At 46.6% G+C, this 12691-nt stretch overlaps 1 protein-coding gene across 1 annotated transcript in view; it reads left to right on the forward strand.

The window, feature by feature from the left end:
- The window catches only part of dhx36 (DEAH (Asp-Glu-Ala-His) box polypeptide 36), a 41338-nt gene that overhangs the window by 18075 nt on the left and 10572 nt on the right, over nucleotides 1-12691 (forward strand). Inside the window, exons 12-16 of the mRNA XM_083637453.1 lie at nucleotides 4130-4217; nucleotides 7425-7480; nucleotides 7637-7701; nucleotides 9920-10063; nucleotides 10479-10596. Coding sequence (XP_083493579.1) covers nucleotides 4130-4217; nucleotides 7425-7480; nucleotides 7637-7701; nucleotides 9920-10063; nucleotides 10479-10596 — 471 coding nt within the window. The remainder of the gene's footprint in view (nucleotides 1-4129; nucleotides 4218-7424; nucleotides 7481-7636; nucleotides 7702-9919; nucleotides 10064-10478; nucleotides 10597-12691) is intronic.

Consider the following 12691-nt stretch of genomic DNA (forward strand, 5'->3'; position numbering starts at 1 on the left):
AGAGAAGCACTAGAGCGGAGGAGGGGGAGGGAGGCTTCTCTGAGTCTGAACTGGGTGCGCTCGTTTAATGCCGCCGGCGTGTCCCCCACGCGTCACGGTAAGTGGACTTGCTATTTTTTATTATTAAAATGGCCAAATTGTAATTCGAACAGATAATTAATTACGATGATCCGATGTAGAAGGCTCAGAGGTCGATGGGGGGCCGGCCCATCACAATGGTCGATGCCATCGTCCATCGTGCCAACCCTAGTCCGTACGTACGTCTGTCCATACGTCCGTCCGATGTTCGTTAACGTGATATCTCAGGAACACCTTGATGGAATTTTGTCAAATTTGGCTCAAACCTCCACTTGGACTCAAGGATGAACTGATTACATCTTGGTAGTCAAAGGTCAGGAAGGCCTTCACTGAATTTCGTCACATTTGGCTCAAAAGTCCACTTGGACTCAAAGATGAACTGATTAGATTTTGGTGGTCAAACTTCAAAGTCTGGACAGACATGGATGTCGACTGCTTACTTGTTGGCGGAGGCATATCCACGGTGCGGTCGTTCTGGTTTAAATTTAGTTTATTTGATGAAGTAAAATAGCATTGTCAGAAACGTTTTATACATGATTGATTCATTGGGCTACACTAAATATTATGGCTGCATTTTACACAGCTTTTTTACACAACCTTTGAGTGTTCAGGCTGACAAGTTATCATTCTTGGTTGGTATTGATGTCTATATTTCAGACAGATTGTTGAGATGGTGACAAATTAGGGCCATTATTGTGGTGTCTGTGTTTTAGAAAATGGGGCGCTGAAGCAGTTGTGTACTGCAGTGTCTCTATGCACTGCTGTCTGGACTGCTCGCTGCATCTGCCCTAGTCTCAATGCCAGACCCATGAGAGTACTTACGCTGATACTAGGGCTGTCTTCGACTCAGAATTCTGCCAGTCTAATCGAATTTGACTGTCCCAATACGAATTTTCGACTATTCTATAAAAATAACAAAACAAAAGTATAGTATATATAGTAATTATTTTGACCATATTAATGCAACAGAGTGATTGATGGGGATATATTTTGAGCATTTAAAAATCAATAAGAGACTGTATATGATCATGTAGGATTTGGATTTCCAACGTCGGGCTATTGGATAATGGATTTGTCTGAATAATGAGACAGGCAGGAGACAATTAAGCCCTTATAGCCAAATCTTTATTTCACCTTTTGAAAATTAAAACATGTAGCCTACATGAATAAACAAATGCCTAGGGCTATTCTATCCAGTTCTTTAGACTATTTCTCAAAAACTGATAGGCCTAAATAAATCTAAACAATAATAAATTAACAAAGAAATTAAGATTGGAATTTAAATCTCCGTCGACTGATGATTTGACTATTCGACTTTTAGAGGACAGCCCTAGCTGATACACTACGTTACTGCATGCTGCAGACTGAGGGAGAGAGAGAGGGAGACATTGTGACAAATGACGTCATCAGTGGCCGGTAGCCGGCTCTCTGGCATAATTTATAGCGCTTGTTTTTAAAGTAACTAGTGTAATTACCCGTGGGGCTATAATAGCCTTATAGCCTTAAACTGATGACATCACCGATGACATCATCCCCGATGACATAATCACAGAAGCAAGAAGAGGGGGGACTTAGACTGATGACATCACAGTTGGCACTTGTGCGCAGACATACTGACATACATACTCTCACACTGACATAGACACACTGACACACAGACACTTGCGTGGACATACTGACACAATGACACACAGGCACTCATCACTGGAATTATCAATCATGTCATACTCCTGGAATTACTGATGAATTACTGATGACATCATACTGACAGACACTCCTGGAATACTTAGACTGATGACATCACAGTTGGCTCAGACATACAGACATACAGACATACTAGCCATACATACTGACATAAAGACACTTGCGCGGACATACTGACACACACAATTATCACTGGAATTATCACTCATGTCATACTCCTGGAATTACTGATGACATCACAGTTGGCACTTGTGCGCAGACATAAAGATATACTGACACACAGACACTTGCACAGACACACAGCCACTTGCCAGACATACTGACAAACACACACGGACACTGCTGGAATTATAGTATAGATGTGCAATACTTACGACCGCAACATAGATTCAAGATTCAAGATTCAATACTTTATTGCCATGTCAACAGAGTTGATTGGAATTTGTTTCAGTGCAGCTCTAAAGAACAGACATAAAAACAGACATAACAAATCACAGATTCAGACACAAAAGAGAACATTGCTTATAGTATGATGATTGGGCCACAGATGCATCATCAATGATGTCATAAAGTAATGATGATGTCATAGACCGTATATGCTAATGAGGTTAGATACATTGTGACATCATCAGTGACCATAAAGTACTGATGATGTCATAAAGCACTGATGATGCCAGAGACCTATGCTAATGAGGTCCTAGACATTGACATCATCAGTGATGTCATAAAGCACTGACGATTTCAGACCTCATGAGACATTTTCAGTGATGTGATAACCCCCCCCCCCCCCCCCCCCCCCCCCCGCATGGGCTAGTGATGTCATAGGCATGGTGAACTCATCAGTGATGTGATAACCCCTCCCGGCTGGGATAATTTTGTCAGATATTTGTGACATCATCGGTCATGTCATAAACCGTTCCCGACTGAGGCTATAAAAGTTGGGTAACCCCTTGAAATTTAACAATGACAAACTTCAGCTATCCGCTACAAAGTAAAACTGACGCCAAACAGTCGTCTGAGTCTCTTGTTGTGCCCGGCCTGCCCTCCGTGGGTGATGGTCGAACCAGCAAACGAACCATGTCTTGCTCCCGCTTTCTAAAAATTATGATCTTCATCTTCAATTGCTGCATCTTTGTGGATGGAGTAGCCATCCTGCTTGTGGGGGTGTGGCTAAAGGTGGACAGCTCCTCTCTGATGGGCATAGTGCAAAAGTTGTGGGACGCTCCGGCCACACTGTCCCAGCTGACCAACGTGAACACCACGCTCATATTCGTGGGCGCTGAGCTGCTCGTCATGGGCTTCATGGGCTGCTACTACACTGAGAATTCCAGCGGGTATAGGCTATTGGTGTGGGGGATACTGCTGGTATGCTTCCTCAATAAGGTTGCTGGAGCAATGTATATGTTGGCCTTTGTGAATCGGGCTGGTGGACTTCTTAAGGACCTGGGGATGAGGTAGAAAAGCCATCAGAAAGGACGAAAGAAACTGACAGTGTGACTGACACCTCTGGGATACCACCATGGAGGAAGGAGTGCTGCAGATTCAAGAACTAGAAATACTTTTTATAACGGCCACTGTGGAAATAAATTTGCTGCAGATGATAGAGGACAACGCTGTGAGGGTTGCGGCTTCAAGGTATTTGGGCTTGTATGAGTCTGCACTGACATGGATGTAGACTGCTGACTTTTTGACGGAGGCATACAACCTCGAGGTATTTCTAGTTTTTAAGTTGTAGCATAATCTGATGCTGTTGTTGGTGGAATGACTGACAAATGGCTCATGGCAAATGGAATACCGCCAACTCTATTAGCCGGCATTATCGCCTGGTGTTTTTCCCACTTGCATTTGTGTGTGTCTGTTTTCCAGGTGACGTCACCAAAAGCAAGATGGATTGACACCATGATGGGAGAGGACCGTGGGTGGGGAAGACAAACATCTTATTGTACAGCAGAGAGACAGTTGGAGGACGGGAATTTATAGAGTCACCAAGGGTCGCAAGCGACTTGATGGAACATAAAGAAGAAAGAATTGTTTTTTGTTCCCAATCAGAAAAGAAGCATGTCGCCATGCTAATGACAGCCAGAGGTTCTGTAGTAAGGCGATGCAGCTGTCACAGGGTGTCTGCAACCTATTGCGTGGCTGACTGTAGAGGTCTGGAGCTCAGAGTCTTCTTCATCTCCACCTCATCCTCTGCCTTGGCTCAGGCACGGGCACCTTGCTCACTCGAGGAATTGTTTTTACTCTGGCTAATGGCTGTTTGATGATTATTCCTGTGGGCGGTTTCTAGTTATTTCTAGTTGTGCCCCCTGTTGGTTTGGTCAGTCAACTTCATGTCTTTGTCTGACAGGAAGGAGCCATCTTGATCTTCCTGCCTGGCTGGGCAGACATCAGCAGTCTCAATGATCTGCTCATGGCTCAGCAGATGTTCCACTCAGGTACACACACAGACACAAAATTACGTAACAAGCATAGACATAAATAATATGGACGTAGCCCATTACATTTCTTCTCCCTGGCGGAGTTCAAACGTTGGCCGTCGCCATCTTGATTTTTCGTCAGCAGAGTGGGAGGGAATGGCTTGAGTCCTCCCGCACCTCACGTGAGATGGGAGTTACCCGAGTTTTTCCGTGATCAGGAGCTACGCTTGCCCACTGGTAACAAGTGTAGAATGTCAAAAGGGCCTTTCTGTGTGGAGTTTGCATGTTCTCCCCGTGCCTCCCGGGGGTTTCCTTCATATAGGAACCCCCTTCACCAAAACATGCAATATCCTGGTTGTTAATGTGGTTCCTCCTCTGGTCGTTAAGGGCGCCTGTTCAGAGGGAGGGGAACTGGTTGGAATAGCGTGAACCTCCCACGTGCTATGTCCTACCGGTGAAGCTTCCCCTGTCAGGTGAAAAGAAGCGGCTGGCTAACTGCCCATGTCTCGGAGGAAGCACGGAGCCAGTTTCGGCTCTCCCCAGATCGGCAGAGGGTGGAGTAGCAACCAGGATAAATAAATTGAATTAGCACTAATGGGGGATAAAAATGGGATAAAAAAATCAGGGGGGGGGGGACACAAGTGTGGAATGGAATTTCTGGAGCGGAATCGTGTCTCATGCCACGTTGGGCTCAGCGTAGCCATGCTGGATCGGCACACATGGCACGTGGATCGGCAATATCCGATCCGTGAATTACGTCAGTATCGGCACCCGATACCGATACTGGATCGGATCGGTCCCATCCCTAGTTGTGATGTCATCATCAGTGATGATGTCACTCGGCATCCTTTATGTTGCATTACCGCCTCCTGGATTTATCCATCCATTGTTGTGTGTGTGTGTGTGTGTTGAATGCATTTGCAATTTTGCCAACTGTGATCTTATCTTAGTCAGAATGTATACAGGGAAACAGTGGATGGATCAATCCAGAAGGAGGCGGTAATGCAACAAAGGATCCCAACTGCCATAAAACACCACAGAAGTTTGCACTATGTTATGTTATTGGACTGATTCCCCTCAACTGCACATGCTCACATCGGGAGAGAGGGAGAGATTTGTGATGTCATCAGTGATCTCAATTGAGCAACTAAATGCGCAGTTAAGCAATCGTGTGCCGCCCATGCCAGTTGAGCAGGCAAGGCCGCGCAGCTGCGTACTGTATGCGTGCCCGCGAAGCGGTCGAGTGTGCGATTTCCATAACTGCATAACTGGCACATCTCCAGAGTCTCCACCCTAGGAATCAAGTTTATAGTATTAATATAGTAGAGATAGCCTTAAAGCCGCATTCAGCGATGTTTTTGTGTTCAAATAAGTGTTAAATGGCTTTATATTCTGACAGCAAACACTGAAATAGTGTTTGGTCAGGGACTTGAAACCCCCAACCCCCCGCTGTCCTCTATCTCTCTCCTGTAGTCCTGCAGGCAGGGCAGACTATCTCCACAACCGTAACTCATAAGCCACTTCTTAACATGTAGTGGAATCCATATTATAACCCGCTCCTAGCCGGTTGGCCTGCATGTTAAACAACAATTAGCCGGCCTACGCGCACTCCCGCGAGTCCGTATCATATTCATCTTGGTCCCCGGTGTAGGATCCGCATTAGCGCAAAAGCGCCTGCTGTTTAACTCTGGCAGGTCATGATCCAGATCATCTCGCTGTTATGTGTGAGTGGGCGCGTGGTGGCACTTTACAAACCATTAATGTCCCATCATTATTTTCATGAATGAACGTAGCGTTAGTTACGTGGCTGGATTATTTGGAAGAGAGCCAATATAGGTGAGTAAACAACTAAAAGTTGAATCCCCCATCTGCCAGTTTAAATATGCAACAAGAGAGATGATAGCCTACTAGAGTTGCGCGATCTTGACCTCAGTCAGATCGTCAATCGCCACCCTTTGACATCGCCAATACATGATGTCATCGCGCAAACACATGGCTATATATTATATGGATGTTAACGTCCATATTAATTAGCTTCAGCTGCGCTCTTGCTGTAGGCTACTTTGCTAACTACTTAGCATCGATGCTAGCGGGACTTACCCAGCTATCGTCATTGCCTGCTTTTAATGCTGCTTGCTGGTAATAATCCCATCATTCCCATGTCAGAAAAAGTCTCCAGATTTGTTGCTAATGTTAGTCACTTCTGAGAAGTTTTCTCGAGTTGGATGCAGCCAAGTCTATTGTGTGAGGCAGCCATTTGAGGCAGGCAGTGTTGTGTGACTGTGAGCGTCCACACTGCGGAGAGAGGAGAGGAGCTGACTGACTGACAGCCTATATCGAGACATAGGCCTAGCCTAACTTTTGTGGGGAGAAATCAATTTAAAACTAGTCAGATATGACTTGAATGCCACTTGTAAAATAAATCACCCACAGTGATTGACGACGGTGCGACCACTATTTTGACTGCGCTCACAATGCCACCCCTCGTATTGCCTGAATTGTTGGAATGGACCCTCTGTTAAAACAACATGTTTATGAATGGAGTTTGGTTAAAGATTCGCTAAAGCTGTTTCCTATCACATTTCTTGTTATCGATACATGCTACCGCACCCCCCCCCCCCCCCCGCCCACTGGCAGAAAAAACGGCTCATATCCAGTTGTTTCTAAACAAAGACCCCTCATGTTTAAAAAGGTAAAACTGGAAAATATCCTGTTCTGGCTAGCCAGACATGATCCAGACTTCATGTTTAAAAGCCACTATAGAGACTCACGGGTGGGGGCATTGGATTCGGGGTGAAAAAATACATATAGTCCTTTAGGCATCGCGATTGGACCTTCTGTTTCTCAGAAAATGTAAACTTTTCTCTGATTGGATGAAAATTGGCGCCGACCTCAAACTATCCAATCAGAGATAGATTGGATCGAATGCAGAGATACGTCCGCCCTGCCTGCAGGACTACAGGAGAGAGATAGAGTACAGCGGGGGGTGGGGGGTTTCAAGTCACTGACCAAACACTATTTCAGTGATTGCTGTCAGAATGTAGAGTCATTTAACACTTATTTTAACACAAAAACATCACTGAATGCAGCTTTAACACAAACACACACACACACCTTGTTTATGCTTTTTTGTATGTATATTATATTATATATTTTGTATGACAGTTACTAACTGTCCATTGTCCCTGTTAAACAAACTAATAAATGTTTCCCTTCTTGTGTCAGACCGGTTCGTCATCATCCCTCTGCACTCCCTGATGCCTACTGTTAACCAGACCCAGGTCAGCATTCTTCAAACTATCTTTCTCTGCGTCGTTTTCTTTCTGTCCCTCTGTCTGTATCCCTGACTGTCTATTGTCTCTCTCGTTCTCTCTCTCATGCTTCATTCCCTTCTCAACGCCAGCAAAGTCCAATCGTATCTTCTTCTCTCCCCTCAGGTGTTCAAGAGGCCTCCTCCTGGAGTCAGGAAGATTGTGATTGCTACCAATATAGCTGAGACCAGGTGGGTGTGTGGGGGTGAGTGGGTGTGGGGGTGAGTGGGTGGGTTGTGTGTGTTTGTCCAGCCTTTGTTCTCACCATTCAGAACCCACCCCTCACCCACATTGAAACCTGCATTTCCGCAATAAAAACCTGGCCGACCCGCAACTTCCTCAAACTTAAAGACCACATGAACTGGGTCTCAGAGAGGGTCGGTGACGTATCAGACTGAAAACACATATTGCCTGCGATGAAAGAGGGTTGAGAGGCGGGCCATAGCATGTCGATGATTTGATTTGACAGTTCTGGGGACTGGAGTTGGCGTTGGCCAATCCTGCCGTGTTCCGCCCCCAAATCGAGCGTCTTCTGGCGCTACGCGAGTGGGATCTGGAGAGAACCAGGCGGTGTGGACATGCTGAGGCAAGAGTGCTGCCTGCTGGCTTGGAGCGTCGACTAGCTGCGGTAAAGAGATGCGGGAAATACTAGGGGTGTTAACGGTTACAAAATGTTCTAAAGGTGTACACGGGACCTTTTGGCACCGTGTAACCAGTTAAGGGGTACGGTGGCGCAGTCGGTAGCGCTTTCGCCTCACGGCTAGAAGGTCCTGAGTTTGATTCTCGCCTGGGACGCTGTGGGCGCTGGAGTTGTGACCCCCCCCATATCTTCAGTGCCTACTGCCCAGGTGGGCTATCTCGTCAAAAGGGCCTTTCTGTGTGGAGTTTGCATGTTCTCCCCGTACTCCCCAGGGGGTTCCTCCGTACATAACCCCCCACTAAAAACATGCAGAAGATCGTCATCCGACCAGTGACGACAACATCTGAAGTTGGTCCCCGGGCGCTGGAAAGAAAAAGCGACCACTGCTCCTGGCCTGCCCCCTGGAGGAAAGGACAAGCCTGGATGGGTCAAATGCAGAGGACAAATTTCACCGGCCACCGTCAGCATGAGTGTGTGTTGTGGCCGCATGCATGTGTTGAAGTGTTCGTGTGATAATAAAAGACGGGCTTGTCCATCTGAAATCGTGTTTAAAAAATCGTGTTTAAATCGTGTTTAACCTGTTGTGTGTTTTTTTGGACCACATTTGCGCTATATAATCGCTAGAGGGCACTGTCGCCATGCAAATAACTCCCGTGTGTCTGTTCCCTCTTTGTTGAACTCGTTGTCTGGTCCAGAGCGGAAGTAGCGGCAACATTTCGAGTCACAAAATTGTCCCTCGTTGGTTTCCCCGCGAGGTCTCGCACGCTTTATTAACGTTACATTGTGACCACCGCGGTCACATGGGCCATGCGTCCATTACGTGCAACGTTACTGCACTAATTAGTGTAACGATAAAGTTATCATCTGTAGCTTTACAGGCAGCATTATCACCTCTAAACAAAAAGACTAAAAACCTACCTGTGTTCCCATGCTTACAACCTCCCCTACCCTTACCCACCCTCGCCACCCCCCTCTCCCCTTCCCTCTCTCCCCTGTCCCTCCCACACGCTCCTCCCCTCCCCTCTGTTTTCCATATATCTCTGTATAGACATGTTAATTGTTATTTGTAACCGTTGCCTGTTGATTGTTTATTTTTGTTTGTTTTTTGTATTTGTTGCTTGTTGCTCGTTTCTATTTGTCTTGTTTTATGTATTGTCTTTGGGTCATTGAAAAGCGCTATATAAAATAAATGAATTAATTATTGTTTGTTACTTTGTGCTTGCTGAAAGTGTAGAAAACAACCTGCATTTGTGTGTGTGTGCATACATGTGCACGCACATTTATGTGACAGACTGGTTGGGCCCAGTTATTAATGGATACAGCAGCTTCGGGACTAATAGCAGACAATTCTGTTGTTGATAATGAATGCTGTCATTGGCTCAGGAGTCAGGATGGAAAACACAGACTCGGTGACAGACCGTTTGTCAATGCATTCACAGACCCACACAAGCACACGTGGCACATGCAAGCATGCACTGAGCAAATCAAAGAGACTGCACAACTCACCGCACTGTCTCTCCTCCCATCACTTTGCTATATATAGACACCACACTTTTAAAAATGGCTAAATTTTTTTTTTTTTTTTTTTACCTCTGAATGACTGATGAGTGTGTGTGTGTGTGTGTGTGTGTGTTTCTCTGTCTATCAAGAATCTGCATTCTTGACAATCTGCTTTATAGAGTCCACTTTTACCTGTTTTTATAACATGTCCTTCTGTTATGTCTCTCTCCCTGTATGTATGTATCTCTCTCTCTCTTTCTGCCTCCTAGTATCACCATAGATGACGTAGTGTACGTGATAGATGGAGGGAAGATTAAGGAGACCCACTTTGACACCAACAACAACATCAGCACCATGGCAGCTGAGTGGGTTAGCCTGGCCAATGCCAAACAAAGGAAAGGACGTGCCGGCAGGTAGGCGCGTGTGTGTGTGCGTGTGTGTGTGTGTGCTCTTGTGTTATGAAAGAAGCACACTGTATATTGTCTTTGCGTGTGTGACTATAAATCAGGAAGACCATTCCTTCTTTGTCGTTTCATCTTGTCTCATCTCTCCCTCTTTTTCTTCCCCGCCACCCGACTCCTTCCATCCTGCCCATCTGTAAACATTGAGGAAGGCAAAGGGTTGTCTCTCCCTGGCTGTCTCCAGTCTGTGGCTCGTTCAAAACCGCTCTGTTCTGTTAGCATTGCCATCGATCTGCAGCAAAACCCAATTAGCAGGAGCCCTTAACTGTGTGTGGTTTCATTCCATTGATTTTAAATGAAGCCCCGCCCCCTTGCCACAGCACTGGCTGACATAACTGTCACATAACACGTTTTGTCTTCTCTGTAGGGTGTGTCCAGGGAAATGCTTTCATCTGTACAACGGCCTCAGAGCCAGCCTGCTGGATGCCTATCAATTACCAGAGATCATGAGAACGCCACTGGAGGAGCTCTGCTTGCAGATCAAGGTTGTGTATATGTGGGGAGAGACAAACAGTGAGACAGGCACCGACACAGAGAGACAGACAGGTGTATGTGGGGAGAGACAGAACAGGTGCAGTGAGACAGACAGGTTGTGTATGTGGGGAGAGACAGACAGGTGCAGTGAGGCAGGCACAGACACAGAGAGACAGACAGGTGTATGTGGGGAGAGACAGAACAGGTGCAGTGAGACAGACAGGTTGTGTATGTGGGGAGAGACAGACAGGTGCAGTAAGACAGGCACAGACACAGAGAGACAGACAGGTGTATGTGGGGAGAGACAGACAGGTGCAGTAAGACAGGCACAGACACAGAGAGACAGACAGATTGTGTATGTGGGGAGAGACAGACAGGTGCAGTAAGACAGGCACAGACACAGAGACAGAGACAGACAGGTTGTGTATGTGGGGAGAGACAGACAGGTGCAGTGAGACAGGCACAGACACAGAGAGACAGACAGGTGCAGTGAGACAGGCACAGACACAGAGACAGACAGGTTGTGTATGTGGGGAGAGACAGACAGGTGCAGTGAGACAGGCACAGACACAGAGAGACAGACAGGTGCAGTAAGACAGGCACAGACACAGACACAGAGACAGACAGGTTGTGTATGTGGGGAGAGACAGACAGGTGCAGTGAGACAGGCACAGACACAGAGAGACAGACAGGTGCAGTGAGACAGGCACAGACACAGAGAGACAGACAGGTGCAGGCCTGCGAGTGGACATGATTGCTGTGTGTGAATGGGTTTGAACATCCTGGGCTGACCCAGGAGACATGTGGTCTGCTCCAATCAGGTCATGGATGCTTTTCACCGTGGACTCTTATTTTGTTTTGTTCCTTTGTTATGTTGGCTGGTCAAGCAGATGGAAGGTCCAGCTCTTTCTCATTTTGACGTCAACATATCACCCCTTTTCTGTCTCTCATTCTCTTACATGAATAGTCGCTTTTATTTCCTATAGGTTGCTTACGCTTGGTTCACACCAGAAGCATCTCAGAGGCAGCGTGTTAAGGAAACATCGAGCAGGAAGCCTTGCCATTCACATCAGAAGCGCTCTGTTTTGCTCCACGCCTCGCTCTGTTTTGCCCCCGCGCCGGTCACAACTTGTATTGACTTCATGCCTGGCTGCACGCGGCCGCTCGCGTCACCCGTCAAAAATCGACCCTACGCCGAAACTCTGGCACATGTTGCGTGGCGAGGCGAGGCTGCGTGATGGGTGTGAGCTGGTCTCCCCTGTTAACAAGGACGCCGAAATGAAACGGCCTCCGCAAGGCGTTGCTTCAGCCGCGGATACGCGTCTGGTGTGTTTGTGCTGTTACCTGTTAGGTTGCTTATTTCTTCCTCTTTTTGCTTGCCCCCCCCCCCAAAACAATAAATAAATAAACAAATAAAAATAAATTAAACTCAAACTCCACTCAGACATATTTCAGCTCATGCTAATGGAACATTAAGCCAAAGTTCCCTCAGATGTAGCCACCACTGTTTGCAACGCTCGGTCTCACGACTGTTTGAGTGTGTGTCTCGCACTAGTTCATTGTTGAGAGAGAGAGAGAGAGAGAGAGAGAGAGAGAGGGAGCATGTGGATCATGCAGCTAGTGGGTGAGAGGCGGACTAATGCACCAATCACTCCTTTAAGTGCGAGAAACATTGTCATGGTGGCAGCACTGGCAGCCCTCTACACTCTTAACGCACCAACACTCGAACACCACCCTGTTCAGACGTAGTTACGCTTGTGGAAATAGTTCACTTTAGCGTACCCTCCTCTTTCAGTTTGCTGGTGGATGAATGCTGCGTTTAAAGAACCCTGTTAATGCAGTCTTTTGGCTCACTCAAAATGCTTCCAGAGAATGTGGGTGTTTTCCTAGTACAAGCTGCTATCATCGTCACATTGATTTTCTGCCGAGCTCGGCACCGAGAATTGAAGCGATGTGCATAATGACCAACTCTCATAACATTGTGTGGGTTGTTTCTCAGATACATCATGTCAGCAGCAATATGCATGACCAAACCATGACATACACAGGACAGGAGAGCTGATTAGATTAGAGGAAACGTTAATCAACCGTGTGGGAACACTGGGT

The sequence above is a fragment of the Poromitra crassiceps genome, assembly GCF_964638095.1.
Source record: "Poromitra crassiceps genome assembly, chromosome: 5".
Taxonomy (NCBI): Eukaryota; Metazoa; Chordata; class Actinopteri; order Beryciformes; family Melamphaidae; genus Poromitra; species Poromitra crassiceps.